Consider the following 27,041-nt stretch of genomic DNA (forward strand, 5'->3'; position numbering starts at 1 on the left):
TGTAGCCAGAAGCCCTTCTATTGCACTGTGCAGTTTCATTTATGGAAATTCATCATCATTCTAGATGATGGCACCTATTTCAGTGATTACACACAGACAACAATGATTCAGCCTACTTAATTAGAGAGGTATTACAGTAGAGCAGGAAATGTTTATGGAATTCTCCTTCGTTCTCCGCCAGACTCTCATACCAATCTCTCTTTCTCTCTACATATCTCCTCCTTCTCCCTCTAGCTGCAATCATTACAAGAGGCTAATTAACGAAGACCAATGAGTGAACTGAGTAACCTCACAAGCAAACTGGGACAGCTAGCTATTTTAGGAGAAGTTTGCTGGTAATGCAGCATAGAGCCAGTCTGCATAGAATGGACATGACCCCCTCCCCCGACAGGAACAGACAGCTGGTCACCACCACATAGGAATATCTGTGTCCTTATATGTCTGTGGAGCAGGAACTCTGAGCGAGCATTCTGGTTGCTCCTTGCTATGCTCTTTGGTGCACTGAGTGCGTGGGTTCATTGATTGTATCTCTCTCCTGGTACTTTAATGGTCGTGGTACACTCGTCTCTGGACCCAGCATTAGCATGGTCAAGTTATTTCCTCTCAGGGGCTATTTCCACTGACTGAACAGGATTTTTCCGTTCACTCCTTCAAACTCATGTAAGAAAATGGCAAGCTGTGTTTTTCCATTATTTCCTTCTGATGCAGGGAGCAAGTGACGACTGCGCTTTGATGTAGGTAGAGGTAATGGCAGGCTGCAATACTTTGATTTCTGAAAAAAGGGGATGTTGATAAGAAAACCCTCTGCTTTATTCCAAATGATCTAAGATTAAAGTTTGTCTTCTTTCAAAAACGTACACATAAACAACAATGCAAATAGTGACACATCGTTGAGCTGCTAATGAAGAACATTTTCACTTGGATTTCACCCAATTTACAAGCCCCCTAAAACTTTTCACCAAGAAATTACAGTTATAGGAACGTATTTGCTACCAATTTGAACAGTTTCCTTCCCTTTGACTAAGCAAACATAGGTTATTTTCCAGGAAATTATGCACAATTTAAAATATGTTCATGGTAAACTCAGTCATTATTCATTAATTTGATGTTCCCTGGTTGAACTTGGTTAAGATTAAGTTGAAATTGGGATGTTTTAATGAGGAGCAAGAGCAAGGAGCCGGTCCAGTTTGGGATCATCAGTGCGGACCAAACATAAGGAAAAATGACTAATTTTTCAAAACGTTTCAAATTGTTTGATTCTTGTCATATTGATTTAACACCGAAGGAACTGACAAATATTAAATAATAAAGCATTAATTATTTTTTGTCATGAAGTGAATTTTTATGTTTTTTCCACATTTCCTCTGTCCATGGGTAATATTTCAGACAATCTTTTCTGCCACAGTTTGAATTTAATAATGATATTACCTTCAATTATAATTGACACAAAAAAATGTGTTGTAACATACAGTACATGAAAATTTGCTCCTTTTTCTATTAACATAGCACACATGTTCCTTAGAGTCACTGCCAGTCCAACTGTACACAGTGTATTTCTTGGGGGTTTGGAAACTTGAAACCACAACAGTCATGTGACAGGAGAGCACATGACTAGAGGACAGGGTTTAAGGTGGAAGGATATATTTTTTTTAAATTCAGTGTATATTTAGCGTGCGTCATTTTCAACAACTGCCATCGTGTTCAAATAATGTGAAAACGGTATTGTGTGTATATAATGGTAACTGTAAAACGCTGTAGACTTATCTTGAGATTTTATATTATTTTATCATTTTGACAGTAATTTACATTGCTTCATAAATTCAGTTTATTTGGCTTATATTACTGGAAATACTACATATCAAATTAAACAAAAGTTACAAGCCAACGTTCTTAAAGAATGCTGTTTGCTATATCCTTTCAGTCTCTGCCACACAATGTTATATCCATCAAGATATATTTTTATGTGAATTTTTTTAAACGCGACACCCAATTAAACAAACAAAAAATGTCTGTGAAATGTAATCAATTACTCTGAAAAACATTAATTATGTTATAATTTTTTAAAATAATAATAAATGGAAATGATACTGTACGTGAAGTAATGATTATTCCCCCACATAAAGAACAGCAACACTATGTGTTAGCACTAGATGTAATCAATACAATTGCTTGTTGAGATGAAGGCTAGTAAATAATGGATGCTAATTGTGGCTCTATATGTGATGACAAAGATGGCTAAGTACTGTGCATCAATATGACAGGGAGATGCGTGTTTTTTAAATTTGTGTCAGGGCTTTGACACTCTTGCAACCCTGAATGAAGCTCAACTCACGCTCCCGCAGGTGGCTGGCAGCAGGTTAGCGTGTATCGTTAGGGTAACAGCGCTAAAGCCTGTAGACCTAAAAACATGGTGAAGCTGTCGTGTTTCTTGCTCAGTGAAGTACCACTGTGCTGAGAGGTGACAAAAATGAAAAAGAGTCTAAATGATCCAACTCAATGGTTTCCATCACTGCTACTAACCTTGGGCTAAAATAATCTGTAACTATACAGTTCACGAAATATCTTTGAAGACAATTAATGAAAACGTGACTCACAGCTTAAAAAGACTTTTTTTTGTCCAACTACTGTTTCAAAAGTCAAGCTTAAACTTTATCATTCTCACTTTCATGATTTCACCTAAATCTATAAAAAAAAATGCAAAAACAATTTAACATACCAACCAGCAATTGAACTGAACATGCATGCATTCTGCTAGAGGCTCATGAAACACCCAACAAATCCCACAACATTAATTGAGTCACATAACTGTGTGAGAGAGTGAAGGGAATAAGTACAACATACAGTAGAGGGGAAATCCATGTGTGAGTGCTCTATCAAGCACTGCAGTAAGGGATGGGGGGGGGGGGGGCTTACTGAAGGAGACTACACACACGCACACAAACACATACTTGTCATTGCAGGTAATTGAGTGTCATGAAAACTAGAGTGCCAGTCCACCAGGAGGTAGTAGTGTTCTCTTACCGTCCAACCCCACACCTCCCTCCATCATCTTCTACTGTCCCCATCCCTCCAGACTATTCAGCACTTTTTGAACTCTCCCTGTCCTTATACTGAACAATTGTCCTTCGCTGGTTCTTTATGGTAATCAGACAGAAATATCAAGGCAAAGAGAGGAAGACAACCTGACACTATGAACTTGAAAACCTTAAATTAATCCTCAACTGCTAGAAATATTCCCATATGAAATATATCTGCACTGATTAACTCTTGAGAACATCCCAATAAAATAACGCTGATAAATCATATATACACACACGCACATTGTCTCCTGATCAGAGCTCTGCAGGTGTAGGAGGTTGTGCTGCACATGTTATTGAGCAAATTAGAACCACATATTACTGCATAGTATCCATTTTCTTGATTACCGGTATATGAAATTGAGTGGTCAATGTGCTTTTACAACTGTGTCATGTTCAACACTGATACTGACAAGGCACACATGTAAAAAAGACCTTTTTGGGTCATGTAAATCAGCCAACTGGTTAAACTTCCCTTGCATGCTACAACCCATGTATGCACATATGAGTGACTCTGTGTGAGACCATGTGTTCAAGCTTCTCTCAGGAGACTTTCCTGTGCCTCCATGTTGTCACAGGGTTTGGCACTGGTCTTGTTTCTCCAGATGTTCCCACCATCCTCTCTCTCTCTCTCTCTTTCCCCTTTTTTAAGTCTGTTTTCTCTCCATTTTCAGTGATGAGAAACTTAGTTAAACTTTCCATGTCTTATTGTCTGCTTCCTCTGTCAAACGCAAGCAGAGACATCTCCCAAACCCCACCCCCATCCCTTCTTCCATGTAACTGATGAGTAAGAGAAATGTTTTCCCTGCAGACAAATGTGTACATAGCTGTAGCTTTTCCTTATTTAAACACACTGCAATAATAGTGTGCTGGCAAAGACAGAAAAACTGCCAAGAATAAGGATTAAAAAGGCTGGGGCACTAGAGCTAAAAAATGCCACATCAGATTATAGTTTTCACACCAGATCCAATTAGTCTTGGTAATATGTGGTTAGAGAATGAGTAAGGTTTTGTACAGACAAAAACTTACCTACTTCCATACATTGACCAGCCCAAACATTATAGCTCTACACTCTTTGGAAGCCCACTTAAAAAGCAGTATTTTCATATAGTACAAAAAACAAATAATTAGTCAACAAAAAACATATTTCCTTCTACAAACAGACTTAATAATTACTGATCCCACTGCTAAGGAAGTCTGGAGTGGTTTATTGCTGCAGCAATGCTACAAAATATGAGGTGAAACTAATGGCATACAAAAAGTGAAATACTTTGCTGTGTGTCAAGTATGTAATCCCTTTGTTCCCACTATAGTGGCAAAATCATCCGTTCAAATCCACAGAAATTCCATTGTTTTAAAAAGATTTACTTACAGTGAAATAGCAGAGAGGAAAATGTGGTGCTCCCCACAGTTTCCACTGATATCCTTTGGTGCTGATGATAGTTGAAGGAGCAGATTGACCTGTCCGACACTAAATATAACCTAGAGAGCTTGTAGCAAGTGCAGACTGCAGGCCGAATCGGGCTTTTCCATGCCGCATGGATAGTGTATTTGCCATCACCAAACTCATTCTAAAAGGCTGGAAAGCTGCACAGGAAAGTACAGAACAAGGAGCTTCACACTAGGGCTCTGTCCCTAGAACAAATGAAGGGAGGGAGACAGGGAGGGAGAAGTGGAGGAAGAGAGAGAGAGAGAGTGGGGGAAGCAGGAAGGGAAAGAGCCAGAGTGGTGTATATATGGGACCTGCAAGCATGACCTCTTATAAGGAGAGCATGCAGAGACACACACAAGTCCAAGTCTTCATTCAGACATCAAAACACAGGTAACAAACACAGGGTGTGAACATGTCACCTGTTGGCAGATCCATTACATAATTTAACTACATACAGTGATACTAGGGACACGATACCATAATATCACGTTATCCAAAAATCTTGGAAAATTGCGATAGAAAAAAATGGATGCTGTGTATATGTACATCAAATAGCAAACACCTTCTTCAAAGTTTTGAGGCGTTTTAAGTTTCTCCACAAAGTTGGCTTCTGACAGGCCACTTTCTCAACTACCACAGGAAATGCCATACAGCGTAGTAGCTGTGCTGCGACACCTGCAGAGGAAGAGATGTAGTGTCTAAAACTGTCTGAAATATAAATTATCGATCGTGAAAAGTTATCAAAAGCAAGAATAAAGATATTATAGAGGGGAAAAATGTATTGTTATATATTGTTTATACAGTGTACATAGATTCACAAAACCAGCTTCCCTGTGGCACTGCTAACAAGCTGTTCCTGCTTCGGTAGCAATCAAGGTGAAAATTTAAATCAATTGAAGTTGAAGGCAATTTTTGCAGTCCACCACGGGATGGTACCATGCCTTGGATGGTACTGAGCAATTTCACCTCTGATCACTTGTGGGCAGCCAATAGTTACAGAGAGCAGCCTAATCCATGTGAAAAATGCCCTGAGATAACTTGTGTTATGATTTGGCTCAATACAAATAAAACTGGATCGTTTTTAAAGTTATCTTGGTACTGAAACATTTGCTCATTCAAAGTCAAAAAATGTTTGTTTCTCCATTTTTTTTCCCTTTTCTTGGTTTCTTCCCCTCAAAATAATGAATAGCATGAGAGAAAGTATTTGGCCTTGTAAACAACCAGCAGTGGGAGGAGCCACAAGGAAAAATCAATCTTGTTACAATTACCACCTCTTTTACTTAATTTAAACCAATTTTACAAACACACACACACACACACACACACACACACACACACACACACACACACACACACACACACACACACACACAACAGTGCTCCAAGTCCATGACACACAAGGCAGAGGAAAGGTCTTCCCATGCCCCCCTGCCCTTTCTGTTGGACTTGGACATCTCCCACAGGCTGAGATGTAAATAGACCGTACCCCCAAAACCTTCACACACACACACACGCACGCGCGCACACACACACACACACACACGCACGCGCGCACACACACACACACACACACACACACACACACACACACACACACACACACAGATCTATACTTAGATGGCCTACCACCATGTTCACAAAATGCCTCTTCCCATTACGTGACAGGGCACACCAGCCTAACTGAGCTGCTGTTTCTCTCACTCATGTTACATTTTGAAACAACAGCAATAATTTAGGAATATCTTGGTAAAAGGTCAAGTTTTGTTAACACTGACCTGCTTACAGAGGTATTCAGTGCAGGTTATTGTTTCTTTACTAGGCTTACAGGACATCCCCGCTGTAGGCTCATGGGACATCTGTGGACGAAAATGACAAATCACTGTTCAACAGATCAGAAAGAAAATTAAATTTAATTATTCATCAAGAATGCTCGACTTCAAAGATTGCAGACTAAACTGCAGTACAAAACATTGCATTGGCCATCCTACAGTAATCACAGTGAATCATAGATAAAATGGACATTGGGATGGTGTAATCTTTCACATTGGGCAGATTGACATGACACTGGCTGCCAGGTGTTTCTTTATTTATGATGCAAATGTGGGGAAAAAAAAGCCTAAAGTCAAATAGAACTTTAATTAATTTAGTTACACAATCGTATTCAGAAGCTAAGATATATTCAGATTTGACTGACACTGCTAGAGAGTTATTACCTGTGGTGTTTAAATGGACTCCAGGGGATTGAGGTGTTCCTAATATTTTGGTCTGACCATCCACTATAACCTCAATTATGAAGTTGAAGAATATTACGTTTATGAGAGCATCAGCAAAAATGAAACAGTATAAGCTTTGTTCGAGTAGAATTCATGGTAGAGGTGTTGTAACTGATTGCATCATGGAGTATTATACAGATTTGTTCTCAGCATCATACAAGTTCACAGTATTGTACTGAGGAACAGTAATACAGCGTTTGTTTCCTGCTACACAGCATTTTCCCCCCTTTTTTTTTAAATTTTGCAACACAGCACTTCAGGAGACATAATCTATGCATATTTCAAGATCAATCAACTTATAGCAGAGTGCTAAATTGGTATATGTTGGCTCATGCTAGAAGCCAAGACACCATATGTGCTCCAGTAATGTTATAAAAAAGCAGTTGTCTGAATAGTGGATTTAAACAACACAACAGTTCAGTGGGTCCACAGTGGGATCAAGGTGCTGCTGGAGAAGGTTGGCTTTGATACACATATGTTATTAGCGTCCAAAAAAGGTCCAACTTCTTTGGTTTGTAACAGTGGGATATAATCTATAGAGTCTCTTTACATATGTTTTTTGTCTTTGTATTTCCTCAAAGATCATTACCGTTTGTTTTGTTTTTACTTTGTTGTATTTTGCACCTCAGGTCCACTATAAGAACACATTCAACGTCACAACAATTTCACACAAAGAGAAATAACAATGCTGAAGGACGTTGATGTGATGCAGTATATCACAAAGGACAAGGATACACTCATCCAGAATAGCATCGTCTCTATCTGATCTCCTTCTATCGGCGGTCAAGGTTGTTCACACCACCTCCAGTCCTACCAAATGATCTTTTAAAATGGTAACCCCATGACCTGCACCTAACCCCAAACAAAGTCCTCCATCTTTATAACCAACATGAGTGGTATAACCAACAACATATCTGTCAATACTACACCCAATTCTATATCTGAATCAGTTCGCACTGAACATGTAAAGGACCTCTGTGGGTGGTGGTCAACGACATCATGAATGAATAATAAACATGGAGAGGAAGTAATTCTAGCTATAATATTCTAACTGTATATCAGACAGCAAATCTTCTGACCTTGGATTTTAACACACCTTCAAAAATAAAATTATGCCAGTCTCTTATTCCAGATGTTTACTTCACCCACATTGACTTGAGCAGCCGTGCTAAACCTCACAGAAAAATATACAGACCAACAGTACAAGATCTGATGATCAGATGTCACACATCTATAGAAAGTTAAAAGTGCAGCTGACATGAAGCTGACTGTCAAGCCTAAAAAGATAGAAAGAAGAAAGGCATCTTGAGGCTGATGCTGCAAAAATATCAATGAAACAATTATGTTGTTACTGCACTTACTGACACTTGTACAGCATAGAATCATGCAACCTACGGTTACAATCAATAATCAACCTCCACTGACTTGATCAATATAGAACGGGAAAAAGCAAATGCCCTCAGGTGAAACTAGAATAATCAGTGATTAAAACACCTGCTTCACAGTAACTGGTTGACTTAAAGCAGGATTCTTTTCTTGGCAAATGAAATATTTTGTAGATTCAATGGATGATTGTCTTTGAGAATATAGTCATAACTGTTCTTGTCACAGTGACACTCAAAATTGAAAAAAAACTCCCACACTTTTTTTTAATACCACAGACATTCACAGTGAATTCGGTGTTTCAGGAATTGTAACACAGAACAGCAAGTCAGCATGAAGGAACTTAGGTGACCACTCAGGAGGTACCTGCTGTGCCTCATACGTGGTAGGAATTTTAAGCCAAGGAGGTAGCAGTATGAAAGACAAAATCTTATAAACAGTGCATATACATATAACAGGGGAGAGCGGGAACGGGAGTAAACTACTTTGTATTTCCCTCTTTGTAATAATGCATTTATTCACTATAATCATATTTTATTGTGAACAACACGTCCCTTAAGAACACAAACCATGTCTTAAATTGTGGTCTGAAATTGATATTTAACATAACCTTGGCCCTTCTGTCAGGACAACTTTTGGATAAATAAACAAAAACGAAAGTGAATACTTGATACTACAACAAGCGCATGAATATATGACTGTCACATCATGTTACATGTTGGAGCTGGAAATATATAAGGAATGAAAGATTGAAGCCTCCTCAGCCATTCAAATGACTTTGACTCATCAGAATGTTTGAGATTGACATCAGGATCCTTTAGAATTGAAGTTTTTAATGCCTCTGTAGTGGCAACAACCATAAACTGGAGGGATAATGCTTTGGGTGTGTCAATCTTTCCATCTCTACCATTCTCATTAATGTTAATATCTCAGGAAGGCCTTGATGGAATTTATTCAGAGTTAGCACAAATGTTCACTAGGACTTGAGGATTAATTGAAAAGATTTTGATGGTCAAAGCCGAGAGGTTGAACTCAGAGTAACCAGCATGTTGCATGGATGTAAACAATCACAAAATGGTATTTCTAGTTTGACACATTGCTTGTTTCTGGGATGTCACAACCTATGTGACACAATTTATAACCCAAAGTCCTTGGGAGAGACCAATTAGCCGGTGGCTACGCACCCCATGCCTCGAGCAGCTCAGGTGTAACTGCTCAGGTTCCACAAAAACACAACTGTCATTTTTTCACCACACTCTTTAACTAGCAAATGTACTTGCGCCCATGTGAGCACCCATGGGTGTATTTATCTCTAAACTCAGTATGGTCATTGGCCATTCCTTTCTTTACACAGCACAAATCCCTTATGCCACCAACCACAATAAATTGTCTGTGACACAGAATTTTTCCTGCTTTTTTAAAAGGTAAAATATTACTATTGCCGCCAATGGTAATTGTTGTCTATGGATGATTTACACACATACTGTATATCTAATAATCTAATTTCTTATCTGTTATTCAAATAAACTTGTTTGTCTTGTGTTTCAATTTAATTACAATCCATAGAGAGATTCTGATTAGGAAGTTACATGGAAGCAGTTAAATAGTTTTGTGAACTTGCACAGTAGAAAATCTCTCAATTACAGAAAGGCACAGTCAAAAGCTCCCCCTGCTGACCTCACGGAAAAGCAGTACATTTTATGACGCTTCTGAGGGAATTCTGCACAGTTGAGGCGGTGTTGCGTAACTCATCCAAATGTCAACCTGGCATGGTTTTACACTCATATTGGTTTTAATATTAAATTGTAACAAAGTCTGTCGCAAGTGTGGACCGGTGTTATCTGTGTTCATATAAACCGAAAAGTAAGTTAACTTAAGTTCAAACTCAGCATGACCCAGTCTAAAATGTTAGCTTGAACAGCAGGCTAGCTACCACTAAAATATGTTTTGTACTTTATAATATGATAGCTAAGGTGTACTCAAATCAGTGACTTTGGATTTCAAAGGATATTTAGTGACTTTCCTCACTTTAGCAAACTGTCCTACGACTCACAGCTAGCAAAGTAAGCTAGCATTAGCCAGCTTGATAACAAGCTACTTGTATTTTCCGAAGTTGCTTTGAAGCCCATTGTTATGTTATCAAACATACCTCTTTTTTGCCCTTTTCTTCTCATCGTGTACTTTTTTCCTCGTTCTCCTTTTTTTTTCACCGGGGGGATATTACATTTTTGCAACATTTTCCATTACGGCAACGCAACCTGTTCCCGTTCCTCTCACGTCAGTTAAACCAACCACTAACGGTGCGCCGTGCGCATGCACATGAATGTCACGGTCGTCACCTGACGAGCTCTGGGGGACAGAAAGAATCAGTACATCAGCAGGCCCGTGTGTAATACTCTTATTTATTTATTCATTAGCAAAACACACCCTGGCTTGTGTTTTTATTATTACACTCCGGGATAAAATCAAATCAAAAAACGCTCTACGGGGCCCCCTGATGGTCACGGGGCTTTACGCAGGGGCTTTGCTCGCTTATGATTTGGGCCACCGGCGGTGGTGCAGTAGCTAGCACTGTTAGCACAGCAAGAAGGTTACCGGCTCGAGTCCCGGCTCGGGCACGGGATCTTTCTGTGTGGAGTCTGCCTGTTCTCCCTGTTCCTGTGTGGGTTCTCTCTGGTATTCCAGCTTCTTCCCACCGTCCAAAGACATCAAGAGGGGACGAGGCTGATTGATACTCTAATTGAGCATAGGTGTGACTGTGAGTGTGAATGGTTGTCTGTCTATATGTGTTGGCCCTGTGATGGACTAGTGACCTGTCTAGGGTGAACCCCGCCTCTCACCCGAAAGCCGCTGGGATAGGCTCCAGCCCCCCTGTGACCCCTAAAAGGTTAAGTGAAGGAAGGAAGGAAGGAAGGAAGGAAGGAAGGAAGGAAGGAAGGAAGGACGGACGGACGGACGGATGGACTTGGGCCAAGTCTGGTTTAAGACACTTACAAAGAGTCCAGTTGTTCAGTCACATTCACAACTGCAGATCCTTCTTGAAGTCGACATATTCACGAACCTTATTCATTCTTGATATAATTTTTTTCCATTGAACGTGGGGTAGTTGTCAGGCACTGAGAGAAACGTCGGCTTACATGGATGTAGACTGACATCACTCATCCCCCGATTCTCTTTGGAACTGCCTTTAATTGACAGTTTTTAAATAGTGTGCAACACTGTTGCAGGAACCTTATATTCCTTTGATGAGTTTTTGTCAATGTCTATATCGTGAAATATTGTTTTCCTCTGTATTTGCCAAAGCGACATAGTGAACCTTTAAATCAAGTTAAAGGAAACAAATGGACCCATTGCACATTCTTTAATCTACGTCCTTCCCACTTGCACATTTTTTTCATCTTCGTACTTATTGTGCTGTGTTGTTTGCTGTCATTCTGCAGTGGGCAGCATGCAGGGTGCTGAAAACTGATTTACTGGCAAGAGATTTAGATTTTTCCATTACACAGTGCACATGTGCTCCAGGGTGAGTTGGCTGGAAACGACACTTATTGACCTATGAATATATATTCTTGAAAGCTTGTCTTTACTCTGACTTTGGCAAAACTTTTATTCTCTGCTCAGCAGCAGCAGCACGTCATGAGTTTTGCTGTCCATCATTAGAGAGGAACAACAACAGGGGTCATGTTCACTTCAGCCGTGCCTTATACTGTACTGGGGGATGTCTATCAGCAGATGGGTCGTCGGCCTGCACTCTCACCTGATCTGGGGAGCACAGAGGCACAAATAGAGCAGCAGGAGCAGATGGGAGTGAAACGGATGGGGGGGGGGGGGGATACAATATGCTCTTAATATTTAATTACTGAAGCCACATGTAGCTACACTCAGGGAGGGGGAGTATACCGTCGTCACACTGGAGTGCACCCATTACAGAGATGCGCTGACAAATTAGAAATTACTGCATAATCTATTGCTAGCCAACCAGAGTTATCATTAGACATGAACGGCTTCCTCCACTCAGAGATGAAACGTGTGGATTGTTAGGAATTTAGTCAAGCAGATCACAAGCAAAACAAAAAATTAAAAATATACAAAATATTTTATGTTTCAATCTAAAAACAAAAGAAAAATGATGACCCTTTTCAATATTAGGTGTTTAACGGACAATGTGTGGTACTCGATGACTTCAGTTAGTGCCTCACAAACTTCTGGACAGTTTGTGTAACTTTTACTAGTTAATAACAGTAGAACTCCAGCTGATTCTGACCTTCGGGTGAAAATAAATTTGTTTCCATTCAAATGAGAAGAACTGCCTTCAGTTTACCTTTAACTGACGCTTTCATCCCTGTGACCCCGGCGTAATGTTTTATATCAATCATTTAATCCTTTCTGTCTTGTATTACTTCTTTTCTCACAGTATAAATTAACATAAAACGCTGTCAGATTTTCTAAATATACGATTGATCGGTACTAGTTACCTTTTGAGTACATTCCATCTCAAGTTGTTCAATTCACTGGGAACTTCTTTCAAATGTAGAACTTTTCTTGCATTTGGAGAATTCTGAGGAAAAGATAGCAGTAATACTTTCACTCTCAAATACTTTCGACATCAAATAGTGTGAAAGCACTGATAAAATTATAATGTTAATTGTTCTACTTTACAGTGTTTGAGGGGTGAAGCAGGTCGGTCCCAGAGCTGATGGAGCAGCCTGGAGTGGAAATCACGAGTTCAAATAATAATTACAGGAAGATTAATGTTGGGGTAATAAAGATCACAAGAAGGGAAATTCGGCAACAGCGCACCCAACCGAGGGCGGCCCGGACCGTCAACGAGCAGTTCTCCCTCTGCCTCTTCATTAACCAACACTCACGACAGCTCAGTGGACTTGTTGCGGAGGCAAACTGCAGCCTAGTGGGAAGCAGGTTTCACGGACACAGATTAACGCCAGGCTTGTGGGCGTCAGTGCTCTCTAAACCTTCCCCGGACGGTCCAGTCAGTCTTACTTTGTCTAAATCCTCAAGGTCATTCACATACGAGGGAACGTAACGTTACACTCAACTACGTGTCTCAAGAGACCCTATTACGGTTCCAACAGTCTGAACAATGTTTCCATTCTTGTCTTCAAAGATTTTGGTTCAACTTTCATTTTACATCATGTCGCATTGGCGGCTAAAAACAAACAACCCAGGATTGCAGAATGACCTGGTGGAAGATTAATACCACTTTCCATGAACAACGAATTACTGGGTCAGCACTGGCCAGCTCTATTGTGATGGGGCCTATTTGTTTTCTTGCCAAGACTTAGATGGGAACATCGATACCATTCTTATATTTGTCTATTCAAAGAACCTGGAGCTGGCAGCTGGTTGGTTTAGCTAAGCATAAACTGCAGAGAGACAGCTACGAGGAATAGAATCTGCCAACCAGGAACTCAGACTATCACTGATTCAAGAATAGTTCACCCAAAATTCCAAGATCAGTCACTGTACACAGTCGTCTCTATCAGCCAGGGGGCGCTAAGCGTCACTGTATTAGACAGTCGCATAGCTTGGCACGTTGAGGCGTCGGGACGCTTTGATTACTTTGGATGAGCAATGCAGAGGCATGTTTTTGTTTTTGCAATTTTTACAAACAAAATGAAATCTCATCTGACACAAACTGAAAAATAGTTGCATTACTCAAAATGTCAAACTGTTCCTTTCACTTAACTCATTGCAAAGTTCCTTTTGACCTTTTAGTAAATTAAATGAAGTGTTCAAAACGTCTCAGTCAACCTGAGGAATGAAGGTACAGTCACTTATCAAAATATGAAATAATTACATATAATACAAAATCCATCAGCCAGTCTCTCCTTGACAAAGGTCCACGTGTATTCACTGTTTATTTCATTTGTCATTTAAAATAGTATATTTATCCATTTGTTGCTTTGTTACCACAGAATCCCTTTGTCCTCAAAGTACAGCAGCCTGGAAATCAATTTCACCTCTTAAATGCATCTACAATTGTCAAAGGACTCCCAATGCAAAGAACAGAATGGGTTTATCGGTTAAATTAAGAATGGCGTGGAAGCCTGATAGGCCACATTGGTTCTTCCAATAAAACCACAGCAATAATTACTCTGGAAAAGACTCAAATATGCTTGCAAGTAGGTTGCTTGCATTTTTTTCAGCATTACCATAATAAAGAATCAACATCCGTTGGTGACACTGACAGAGAGACAGATTTGACAGTTTGCTGTAATCTTTATTTCCCACTGAAATAAACCACAAGCTAAAAACACCTTTGGTGTTTCTCTTCTGGGTAATTCTTTGTGTGCTTTTTTTTTTTTTTTGCTTCCATCAGACAATTTACAGTTCTGTCTCACTTTCCCATTCACACATCCCTCCGGCTGCTCTGTTGAGCTGTCGTGTGTGTGTGTGTGTGTGTGTGTGTGTGTGTGTGTGTGTGTGTGTGTGTGTGAACAGTCTCTGTTCTTGCTGTGTATCAATTTTCTAGTGAAGAATGTAAAAAGTTTTTTCTTCTTTTTTTTTTTTAATTTAACCAACTGGTTCTCTGCCCAGAACTCATTCGGCCTCCTAACAAACTCTGCTTTCTCAGAGAACTGTCACTTGCAATTGGTGACACTGTTAAAAGTGTTGGAAGGAAATAAACTGCATCAGGGAAGATAAAGATCAATTTGAGCTATCGTCCCAGGTCAGAGTGCATGTAAACACACGTCAGAGTCTGAGGTCATCTTCCTGCCTGCTCATTTAATGCCTGAGGGTGTCTGCAAAAAAAAAAAAAATACAGACCTGGAGGATTGTAACAGTTCAGCTCTTCAATCCTCCACTGCATCAGGATTTCCCGGGTTATTAAACAAATGACACATATGATGTTGTTGTAAATCCACAGTACATTAGCCAGGATACTGTGATTACATTGGTTTAAAAAAAAAAAAAAAAAAGCTTCAGGGAAACTGTGATACGCTGAGAGAAAATGTGGATGCCACAACCCATGAGGACTTTTCAGGATCTACGACTCAGCCGTGGTGGGAAGAACTCTCACAAAGAGAGTTTTGGTGTCAAGAGATTTTACGGATGAGTCAGCTGGCACCTCTGAAAACACAGACAGAAAACGTTAATTCTATTATTAATATACTCAATACTATCTGTAAAAAAACAAAAACAAAAAACAAAACTGGGTACTTTTAAAAAAAAAACTATTTAAGAAAATGTGTATGCTCAATTGGGGAGTTTATTCAGGTTCAAATAAGATAATAAAAATGAAGTGCCATTATTTATCTGCATTATGTATTTCTGTTATATAATTGCACGCAAGACATTTATAGAGTAATATAACACATGTGAAGAATATTATTTTATTATATCAATCATAATGCAAAAACAACATCAAATATCGCTTCCACACCTGACTTGATGTGCCATAACTCTACTTTTCATGTCTTAAAATGGTTTTAACCTTCACCAAGAATTATACTTTGATTCCAAAAATGTGACCTTCCAGTTGGTTAAAGTCTCTCCTGACTGTTTATCTGCCTAGTTTTACTGGGCTTAAGTCAGATTAAAGTCACAATCTCTTTATCTTACCCTGGGTAAGGTCCTGGTCCAGGTAGAGTTTGAGTCGTCTGCTGCGGAGGCCAAAAATCTTGGCAGCCTCCGACAGCAGGCCTGAGTAGTTGAGCCCATTCTGGCCCACTGGGTTCACCAGCAGAAGGGTGCCCACCTCTCCAGTCAGGCACTCTGGAGGAGGGAGAAGAGAACCAGTTATAAACTCGTCCCATTACTTTGACATGTACTGAGTTATTTTTTTGGCCACTTGGGGGCAGTAGAAGCAAGTTGTGAGAGGAAAACTGACCTATCAACTTTTTAGTTTATATTTTGAACATGTGAGCAAACGGGTGCTTCTTTACACATCCTGGAATTATGGAGCGACATCATCATTTAGTCCTGTTTCAGTCGGCTATGTTCATCAGCTTGTTGCTAACTGCATCTGTTTGCTATTTGGTGATATAAACGTCGAGAACAGTGGATTTTTCTCTGAAAACAGCTTACATAGTTAATCCTGGACTTTGAACGGCTGAGATATTGAAACGTCTGAGCCTGCTGACCGGGAAGCATGACAATTTGCAATACACAATGCTCAAAAACAAATGTGACCGAAAGTCAAAATAAAGGTTGCGTTATACTTCAATAATACCATTTGACGCTAACTTCCTTAGCATTGGCTGAGGGTTGAGTTGCTCACAGACTCTAACCAACCGTCACAAGCTTTGGGTCATGATAACACGGGGCCAAGAGCTCCAAGGAGAGACCTCACCACTGCCTCTTTAAGTATAAAGTGGTAATACACCAGACCAGCACTAGTTTGTTCAAGCTAAAATGATCCTCTTAGAAATGATCCCTTTGAGGACAGACTTGTTATTGTGTATGTGTGTGCTCCTGAGTTTCTCACCAGCTGGCTGTGCGTTGCAGAGCAGCAAGTTCACATAAGGGCATAGGAGGACACTGGAAGCTGGGGCTGGGTCAGGGATGGAGGAGCCTGTTGTGACGGACAATGTTTTGCCACTCAGGGCCTGAAGGTCCATTTTGCTGGTCAATTCTGATGAAAGTGAACACACAAGTTATATTTCATGCAATCAGAGGTGCACACATCAGAGATTTATTACTCTAAAAAAGTAGAAAATGCCAAAATCCAAAATAAAACGTTTAAGAAGGTGCCAGAACCTAAAGTGTAAACATCGACACAGAAGAAGGTCTTCAGACTTAAGCTCCCTTTTAGAATTTCATAGGATGCACATGTAAGTTTCTGATATCAGGAAAAAAATGGTAGCTTCGTTTACTCGAGTGTCTCATTGACATGGGCTGCGATTTTTCTTTTCAAGTTCAGTGATCAAACGTTGTCATACCGCTGCTGCCACTGAAGAACCGCAACTTGGCGTTATTGGTTCTAAAGATGCTGCTGCTCACTCGCTTCAGCTTGTCCACATCTAATCTGTTATCTCCTTTGGGGTTCTCCAGCAGCACCACCCCCTCTGAACAAGAAAGCAATCAGGGACAGGAACAACATGAGGACTGAATCTCATCCAATATTTAACGAATGCCACCACTGCACCATTTACTAGATACACTCTTGTCCCCATCATGCAAATAACAACCTATAAACAACTTGTTTTGGCAGTTCTAACACTTTTACATATTCATGTTGCAATATTTTTGGCTGCAGAGACAGATTTCCTTTTTGCCTTGCTCGAGCGCTACCTTGTTCCTTGCTGTTGACCTTCACTCGAAGGTTCACATATGTGCAGGCTGGACCATTTAAAGGAGCTTGAGGGGATGAAGATCCTTTAACTATGGTTAATGCCAAGTCTGAGCCCTTCAGCTGCAGAGAACAAAGAAGGACAGAGAAACACACTGAATTTATAATCTGTACTGAGGCATTCTTATTACTGAGAATAATAAAACGGTGATTAACATTTCATAAAATCAATTCAACCCTCTGCGACGCACTCTTGTTTATGACGACATGTTTTGTAGATGTCAACGGGTGGTGGTACACACGGTAAAAACTGTAAACCATATTCCCACCTGCCCTCATACCTGAGTCGTTTCTTCTATGATGACGCTGGCAGACTTGGGTACAGGAAAGGACAACAGTGGAGCCTTGGTTGTTGCAAGGATGAAGTCAGTGTGAGCCTGAATCACAGAGTCCAAGTACTCCCCCTCTGGCTGGCAGTGGTAGTACACAGAAATCTCATCTGATGGCACCAAATGCCCCTGAGAGACAAGTGTGTGTGTGTGTGTGTGTGTGTGTGTGTGTGTGTGTGATAAATACTCATAAATACAAACACCACATCTTTCAGAAACTACAGTCAAGGTTTTGTTGTTTCTATAGATTAAAACAGCAAAAAAAATCACCAGGACTTATCATCTGTGAGCAAGTACAAATGATAAAACTACCTTCAACCTGCTGTTTGGTTGAGAAAATCCTAGAACAAAGATTGTCAAGGATGCAAGGAGTCAAAATTTTGCAAGCAGTTTGTTTTCCTATAGAGATAATGAAATCTGGAGCTGCAGACATGAAGAGAGGATGGGATGAACAAAATAGAAGGGAGGACACGAGAGAGGGTAGAGACTTGAAAGCAAAAACAAAAGCGACTGAGAACAAATAAGAGCAAAGGGGAACAAGGGGAAACTTTATTGGATGAAAGCCCATCTATTTTGGCATACTGTGCTGCCAGCGCCCCCCCCCCCCCCAACCTTGACACATCCAAAAAACATTTCATCCTAATCTGTACTACACACTGCAAGTGTCCACAGCCAAACACATGCATTTCATGACACACACACAAGCTTCAATTGCAGTATGTGGCTCAAGGGCAGAAGAATAAGGTTGGCTAGATACAGAGGAGCAGTCAATCAGCGGAGGAAGGTTTATAGGCTTTTCCTGCCAAGTCAAGGTACTAACCCTACCCTAAGGATCTACTACAATGAGAGAGAGAGGGGGGGGGAGATTTTGTGTGTGTGCGTGTGAGAGAGAGAGAGAGAGAGAGAGAGAGAGAGAGAGAGAGAGAGAGAGAGAGCGAGCGGGAGAGAGAGAGAGAACGTGCGCGTATGTATGGAGCTACGGAGAACCTGAGTTTGTGCATAGATTTTAAAAGAAAAAAAAAAAGGAAATGCTGACCCCTGTTCCTCAACCTCGCACAGGCTCACAGACGAAGCACAATCACCCCCGCAAACGCTGACAAAGACACATGTGCACACCCACAAACTACTAGCAAACATCTCAGAGAACTGTTGAAAATTAATTCCCATCCCCAGGGTGGAAAATTCCTAACAGATCTCAGTTTGAAATAACTGGAGGAATTTAGCCTGGCTGGGAGCCAGCGCACACCACTGCTATAGGGGGACGGAAAAAACTGTTTGTTTCTTGTGAAAACAAGGGGCTGTTGGCTAATCCGCCTTTACTCTGCAGAGCACTTCAAAGCTCTAACATTAGAATCTGAAAGGGGCCAGACTGTAATTAAGCTTCCATTAAGCCTGCCTTATGATGGAGAAACTTCTGACTGTGACACTGCAATGGAAAGATTTCAAAACTGCCCTGATCAAATTAGCATGAGACGTAAAGAGGGAAGGGGGAGGAGGAGTTGATCGAAGGGGGAGCAATAAGGGAGGGAGGAACAAAATATGATGTTTGATACTGGGATGATTTTAGAGGGTGTGACTCAAATTTTGTTTCATTATCAATTCATTTGTTCATTTTGTATTCAATTTGTTTTTGCTGTTGTACATTTTTTTTTCCCTGTAAAAGATGACGCCTCATTTTGATCCAGCATATAATCATTACATTACCTAATCTATTAATCAAGTTCAGTTTGTTCAACTACTGTATCGAACAAACTACAAGGCGGCGTGGGCAGTGATCAACATAATGCTAAAATGTTTTTGTTTTGGTTTTTTTTTTTTGCATGTGTGTATGGATGTGTATTGAGTATGCGTATGTGTTCTTATTTTCTAATTATATTTCAAGTATTTAGAATTATAATTTCTTTCTTTCTTTCTCTCTTTGAAATATATAATAATGTAGGAGTCCTCTAAATACGGCAATATAAGTCAATGTAAATCTATGAAACTCTTGCATTCCCCAATAAATCATTAAAAAAAAAACCTAATTTTTAAAGCTCAGAAGAAAAATACAGATGTTGACATTTGTAATTCATGAGTTTGTGTTTTCATTTAAACCAAAAAATTTCCTGTTTTTTGACCTTTTGTGGGGAATTATTGCGCGAGTCCTCCTGCGCCCCTGTGCCATGTTCCTAAATACTTCTCAGACTGAGTCAGTTTCATTTCCCTGCTCATACATCACACACCGTGCGAGCAACAGCCCGGGGAGGTATTTTGTCTGTGTCTGAGATCACTCCCAGCCCCAACTGCATGTACTGAAAAACTATGTCTGATAGTATTCATTAAGCAGTCGATCGCAACATTCAGTAATAGCGTGTTATGTGTCACGGTTTTAACTGAGTGAGCTGAACTCTTGAAATTATTGCCACACCTTCTTGCGTAGTTTCTGAATGCGGTTGATGACCTCACGGGCAACACCTTCATCCACCATGGACTGGTCTGGGGTGACGTCCAACAGCACCAGGACCTGAAACACCACAGACGGAGACAGAGTGAGGGACAGCAGGAGAGTTACAGGTGCATGATGACCTGCACAGAAATGAGAGAACAGAACTGGTGTTCCCACAGAATCTGCCGTTAGTTAAGCTATTTAAGGAAATCTGGGTCAAGTGGCTCCATACATGATTGATGCACAAAACTGACCAAAATTGTGTGGATGGATTCTTAATTCTTCCAAATTTTGAGTTCAATTTAAACATGAACATAATTCCAAGTGTCCTATGTTATCTGCTATCTAATATATCATTTTACACATCATAGCTTATGGCTAATTAATTGGTAGTCATTCTAGTGCTACACAATTTCGTGACAGAGGCATATTGGGAATATTGTGTACATTTGCAAATACGATAAACAACGCAAGTCTTGTTTGGTTATAAAGGCAAATGCACACAAATACAGTATATTAAGAATTTCTACTCATTAATTTCAAGTTTGTGTTAGAACTTCAACATACAAACTTAAACAAGCTTAAAGAATTATTTTTAAAAAAATATTTGCGCAGTACTTCTTCCAAAAATGATCTTTTACTAAATAAATAAAAAAATTCTGCAAAAATTGTGGAGTATTATTCAAAGTGATACTGCAGGTTGTTTTTTTGGTGGTTAATAACTGTAAAATCCTACTTCCTGATCATGAGTGCATCACTTTGCCAATTCACCAATTATCAGTAAAAATACATTTTCAGTCTTAAATTTGAAAAGTACATTAAAATTCTCTTTCCTGTCCAGTCAGTTTTTCACACTCATGCAGACAAAAACAAACCCTTTTACTTCCTTTTTAATGTTCTGTTTCTATATAAGAAAAACAGCAGCATCTTGGTGATGACAATTTTAAAAACTGCAGTTCTTCAATGACAGCGAAGAAGACACTTTACTGAAAGAGCAATCACCAGGATATAAGGAACTCTACAATGTCTTAGTCTCTGCACATGAGGAGCTGTCAAGAGTTCCTCAACCTACTTCAGCTATAATCTTTGCATATAAGAAAGCAGGTTAATGCATGAGACACAAGCAGCTTTGAAGAGCCAGAGCTGCTTTTTGTTGTTGCCCACTGTATTAATAATGTGAAACAGTTGGGGGTTTATGATGAAGTGACAAAAATCCTCCTTGAACAAATCAATAAGGACAACATTTATCTGTGAAAGCCACTGAAACAAGAGTAAACTGACAGTTGGAATGCGCCAGGCTGAGCGGCTGCCAGCCCACAACACTTTACTGTAGAGAGGAGGGAGCGCAGGAGATGACAGGATGACAGAGTAAAGTACACAAAAGCAACAGAGAACCCCAATACGAGTGACGGAGCAGAGAGGCAGACAGATGGGAGCTGGAGAATCGGTGCGAGAATAACAGAATTAAAAAGCCAGCTCAGTAACATGGTATTAAGGTGCAGCCGTGTGGTGTGTGTACGGTTGGAGGAGCACTGATTTGAGATGGCCTGTGGGAAACGCGTACATGCTGGTTCCCACTTAGCCGTGAAATGATTTGCATCAAACTCATAGTAAAGACACATACAGTACACATTTACAGTATATGGAGGTTGGTGCACATTTTTGCAGTCCAGAAACAGGGAAGAGTGAATGAAGGGGTACTGGAGGGGATCTAGAACTACACATTTGTGTGCGGGTGTAACTTCTTCACTAGGTGCCTGATACAATTACAAAGAAGGTGGGAAAAATCTGAAACAGAAGAGAAATAATTCATGTTGTTGAAGTTGCTCTGAGTTAAGCGTGAATTAAAAATGCGTATGATGCATCCTGAACTCCCTGATGCAGCAGGTATCGTTGCACCATGCTGACACTGACAACCATCAGGGATGAGCGCGGTAACATGCTAATATTTGCAAGGTAAAATGCATCACTGAAACTTTTGACCTGATGGTGGCACCTTATTAAACAGTACCACCACATTGATACAGTTCATCCTGAAGGAGGGGCTACGAAGAATACCAATGTCTTTGGAAATCCATCAAGTAGCTAAAGATACAAACTCGTCTATCGCGACTGTATAAGTGCCAGATGCTCAAATTAGCAGGAGTTTCAACTGTCTCTTTAAAATGAGACACATAAGCAGGCTCTTGATGAGTACCATGGCTTTAACAGGTGACCAACAATTTCCCAGAGTGTAACTTTTTCATATGTCATTTCAATGTCACCTGACACTTATCTGTGCGAGATATGTGTCACACCCCCACCCACACACACACACACACACACACACACAAACCAAAAAAACCTTTTTGTTGTTGTGCTGCCAGAAGGCAGTGGCACAATTACGAGCTGCAGACAAATAATTTTAACACAAAATACATGATGTTGATGCTCACTTTCAGGGAGTTTAGTGGTTATCCGTCGTGGTGTTGAATTAGCGCATGAAAGTATAAGGAGAATTCAAAAGTCTACCTGGGAGTCAGAATGTGCTTCGTACTGTGCAGCCGAGTCAGAGCTCTGGTTGAAGGTGTACATCAACCTCAGGTCCTCCTCATGAAGCTCATGGCCGTCCACCACGATGGAGCCTAAAAATTCACCGCCATGACAAAAACACAGTTATTACTACAAACCTAAAAAAAATAATAATAACAAAAAAAAAATCTATCAATCATATGAAAAGCGTGCACATTTATAAACACTGTTGAACAAAATGGAACCCAAGTGTGTTCCAGCTCATCACTGGCCGTTAATTATATCGTCTGTCCAGGGGGCAGGAAAATAATTTGAAGCATAATTAATCTACACACACACACTGAAAAGTGAGGATTTTCTTTTGGGTTGGAATATTCTGATTCCCAATCATATACAGAGCCAATTATGAGGATTGCACTAACACACACGGCGAGTCAGAGGATGAAAAATATTTAATCAGGAAAATGTCTCGACTGTTTGAAAGTGATTATATATATATTTCTTTTTAATCACAAGACGTATAATGAGAAAAGTCAAACACATTAATCGTTTCATATCTTTTTTTCTTTTTTTTTTTTTTAGCATATGTTAAGTCACTGGTTGAGGTTTTATTCTGTAAAAGAAAAAAACTCTGTATCTTATGAGTTGTTAATTTGAGACATTTGACATTAAACTTCTGTGAAAATCTATTGGAGCAAGTAGAGACATGTTCATATTCACATACGACCACTCTGATAGCACAAAATGGCTCGTCGAGGAGAGGACTGATGGTGTCATGGTTTTGATTGCTATTAGGAATAAATGAATGGCTGGCTGAAGTGAAAATCCTCCTCATTGAATTTGAATGCTGGCTGATGAGTGAAATTAGTCTTCATTTGTCTGTTTAGAGGGATTCTAGGACAGGTTTCTCTAACACTGAATCATTAGGAATCAAGTCCTCAGCGTTTTGAATTAGTCGGGGTCTGAACAGATTGATGGAATTCCTTCTTGACCAAATCCACATGAGATCTGAGCTTTTAAACAATACAGCAAACCAAATATAGTCAAGGTTTAAGTCTCAATCGTGCCAGTGGCAGCAATTATCCATGTCTGTGTTCTGACTAAAAACCATGACTGTGTTCTCTTTTGCTCTTCACTTCTCCACACCCAGAGGCTGGGTGAAACAGTCACTCCATTTCTCTCTAATCCGACATTTCCACGCTTTGATTTCCTGTGTCCCTCCCCACTTCTCTGCTGCTCTTCACATTCCCTCTTCACCTCTTTTATACACCCGTCAAAATAACAAGATCAAAGTTACAGGTGAAGCATCAAGAGCGATACAAGCAACCCGCTGCAAATCGACAATCGGTTTCTGGCCAGTATCTCTTATAAATTGGAACAATGTTTTGGAGTCAAGAAGCTGCAACTGGAAACAGACGCAGAAGTTAGAAGTAGGCTTCTCTAAATTTGAGCTGTTGGCTTTTCCGTGGACAGGAGATTTTACAGCATCACAGATACAGTGAAGCATTCTAGTAACTGACTGATCAATACAGGTTAAAAAATGTCCCTTTTGTCATTTTTACTCCCACCAAAACTCCTGTAAGCTGTGTCTTATTGCAGGTTTACATGGATATTCTTAACTCACTCATGTCTTGCCTTTGATTAGAAGCCAGTGGCCCTCCTGCGTGAATGTTTTCTTATTTTCTAATTAGATTTGCTCAAGAAAATCCTATGTGGGCTTCATGAGGGTGAGTTGGCAGCCAAATCTGTTCTTACACACACCTGAGTATGTTGATGAGTCTTGTTTGATCTTAAATTGTTTGCTTGTGCCAGAGAATGTGTAGTTGGCATATAGGAAAAACCCTTAAACCCATATAATGGTAGATGACGATGTCATGTACAAAAAAACAACAACTCGAGACCATTAAACTACTCCCTCATTGAACAATTAGCGCATTGTGATAATTACTGCTATAACGCAACAAAATGACACATATCTTGATAGAACATTTTGGCCATGTCGCCCATCCCCACAGTGGCTCATGGTTATCATGCTGTCTCAGGTGTGTATCAAAGCGTTCCACCTGCTGTGTGTCAGCTGCCCCTGAGTAGCGTTACGCTGATGTACGCTCCACCTGAGCGAGTGTGCGTCACTTTCTCATTATAGACCGCCTCCTGCTGGGTCTGACGACTGGCTTTTCATAAGCCAAAGTGGCTCTGATCATTTAAATTAACAGATTAATGTTGAAAGTTCCATCATAATACAAGCTACTCATCTACAGCAGCACCTCCATCCAATGGAGCACACCTACTGTGCAGCATGAAAGAGACGACGGCTGTCATCGTCCAGCAGGCCACCGGTGCTCAGGATGTGTTTCTCCGCTTTATACATTATTTGGATTTCATTGAGAGGAAAAGGGGGAAAAGATTTGGAGATGCTGCCTTGATGTGCTCAAAGCAGTTCTGCTGTGACCTTAACATTCCTTTTTAGCCAGTTTGTGCTTATTGAAGAGGACATGTGATCGGTTTACAAAACCAATGCTGAATCCTGATCCACCCCAGTAACAAAGGAACAAACGCCACAGATTGTTTGTACACACAATTTAAAACCAGATCGAGGAGTACGTGTTTCCTGCATGAGGCCATGTGAGCCAGTATTTGGTGCCACAGGGCAAATTTTCCTGTGTGTGTTAAGTCTCAACATTTCTTTTCCCCACTATCACGAGCACAGCTATCGCCTTACTTCCATCACTCATCCTCCATCCCTCCAATTGGCTACACTTCAAACATCCAAGTGATTGGAAATGTTGAGTTCCCACAGCCCAGCTGACCTCCACAGCTTCCTTCCCAAGAGACTGAGGGGCTCTCCTCTCCCTTCTGTAATTGGACAGACAAGATACCTGGAGCTGCTTTGATCCATACTCTTGCTCTGATTAGAGTTCCGGAAGGGTTAGGGTCAGCATTCTCAGGTTAGCTGCAGTAACTGGCTCGTCCGTGGCACCCTTTTATCACTAGGACTCATGGTTTATTTTTGGTTGATGAAAGTGATTTTGCAAATCACTTGTAGCACAATCTAACCAGAATGTGCTGAAAGTTTTTTGTCTGTTTTTTGAGAAGGTTTGGAATTTTCTGATTTCTTGCAAAGCAGTACCTGTCTTCTGGAACACCTCGAGCTGTTTGCTGGAGAGCTCCTTAATACTGGTTGTGATGGCTTTGAAGGCCCCTTTTAGTCTTTTGCCCAGAACCATGTGGTCTGGCTCGGCTCTGAGGTGGATACCGTACTTGTCCTTGTCTGTTGACAGTGTCAACTGGCGCACATTAAGCTCCTGGAGAGTGAAAAACAGACTGAAGTCATAAAATATCCATTAGACTGTCACTGTCTTGCTCTGCTTGTTGCTCTGTGTGCTGGTGTGTTTTATATACAACACAAATGACTCATTATTATACAATGAATCATGATTATACCATGAATGAAATGAAAATTAAAACTGAAATATATCAAGTGAAATATAATCCTCCACCCATTTTCTGTACCGCTTATCTGTTAAGGGTCGTGTGGGGGGGGGCTGCTGTCTTTGGGTGAGGGGTGGGATTCACCCTGGACTGGTCACATGGCAGGGCCACCACGAGCAATTAGGGGTTCAGTATCTTGCTCAAGGACACTTCGACATGATCACCGGGGGAAGTGAGGATTGATCCAGCGACCCTTTGATAGCTAAACGGCCACTCTACCGAAATATAAACTTACATTCCAAAACTGAACTAAAGGAAAAATTATATTCTGAAGCAAAAATCAAACCCTTATCTTAAATAGCTTTTTTAAACTTCATTAACCAGGGATTTAGAATAAATAGCACATGAAAAATTCACCATAGAGAGTAATTCTGTCAGAGAGCATGTCGGCCATGAAATCAACCGGTCTGCAAGCCAGTAGATCATTAAGTCTGCAGCTAAGTCCGTGAGAGTTTCATCCTCGTCAGTCGATATTTCTTGCCTTTCAATTTAATACGTTCAATTCTCCAATCTAAAGAGAAGAGAATATGAGAAGTAGCCATATCTGATGAAGCATTTGAGATACTAATATTGGCCATACCAAAAGCCGGCCCGGTAGGTTACGCATGGCTTCTTTTAATCACGCTGGAAAGTCGCAGGTTGTGGATGAGACTGAGATCTATTATAGTTGACTTGCTGACAGACAGCATGGAGAAGCTTCACTCATTGTCTGAAAAACACACTTAAAGCCACTATGAGGTTGAAAATAGAAGCTCAAAATCACATGGACGGAACTTTTTACATGCAGACAATAGAAAATAGCACTG

The 27,041-nt window shown here is 40.3% G+C and overlaps 2 protein-coding genes across 14 annotated transcripts in view; both read right to left on the bottom strand.

The window, feature by feature from the left end:
• Positions 1-10,537, bottom strand: part of atp2b2 (ATPase plasma membrane Ca2+ transporting 2) — a 115,901-nt gene extending 105,364 nt beyond the window's left edge. For 5 of the 13 annotated variants that reach the window (XM_086199743.1, XM_086199741.1, XM_086199740.1 and 2 more), the window contains exons 1-2: positions 10,315-10,534; positions 6,285-6,365 (exon numbers count right to left, since the gene is read on the bottom strand). The gene's annotated coding sequence lies outside the window, so the exon portion shown is untranslated. Of the gene's footprint in view, positions 1-4,449; positions 4,713-6,284; positions 6,366-10,314 lie in introns of those variants that run through there. The other 8 variants (XM_086199752.1, XM_086199751.1, XM_086199749.1 and 5 more) reach the window with 5 other exon arrangements.
• A 4,548-nt stretch (positions 10,538-15,085) lies between these two features.
• Positions 15,086-27,041, bottom strand: part of iars1 (isoleucyl-tRNA synthetase 1) — a 47,748-nt gene continuing 35,792 nt past the window's right edge. The window contains exons 26-34 of the mRNA XM_086199736.1: positions 25,874-26,048; positions 22,744-22,856; positions 20,215-20,310; positions 17,760-17,936; positions 17,421-17,541; positions 17,069-17,194; positions 16,615-16,761; positions 15,750-15,902; positions 15,086-15,257 (exon numbers count right to left, since the gene is read on the bottom strand). Of these exons, the coding sequence (XP_086055862.1) occupies positions 15,175-15,257; positions 15,750-15,902; positions 16,615-16,761; positions 17,069-17,194; positions 17,421-17,541; positions 17,760-17,936; positions 20,215-20,310; positions 22,744-22,856; positions 25,874-26,048 (1,191 nt within the window). The 3' untranslated portion in view covers positions 15,086-15,174. The remainder of the gene's footprint in view (positions 15,258-15,749; positions 15,903-16,614; positions 16,762-17,068; positions 17,195-17,420; positions 17,542-17,759; positions 17,937-20,214; positions 20,311-22,743; positions 22,857-25,873; positions 26,049-27,041) is intronic.

The sequence above is a fragment of the Aulostomus chinensis genome, chromosome 3, assembly GCF_037954235.1.
Source record: "Aulostomus chinensis isolate RoL2024-O1b breed Wild chromosome 3, RoL_Achi_v1.0, whole genome shotgun sequence".
NCBI lineage: Eukaryota > Metazoa > Chordata > Actinopteri > Syngnathiformes > Aulostomidae > Aulostomus > Aulostomus chinensis.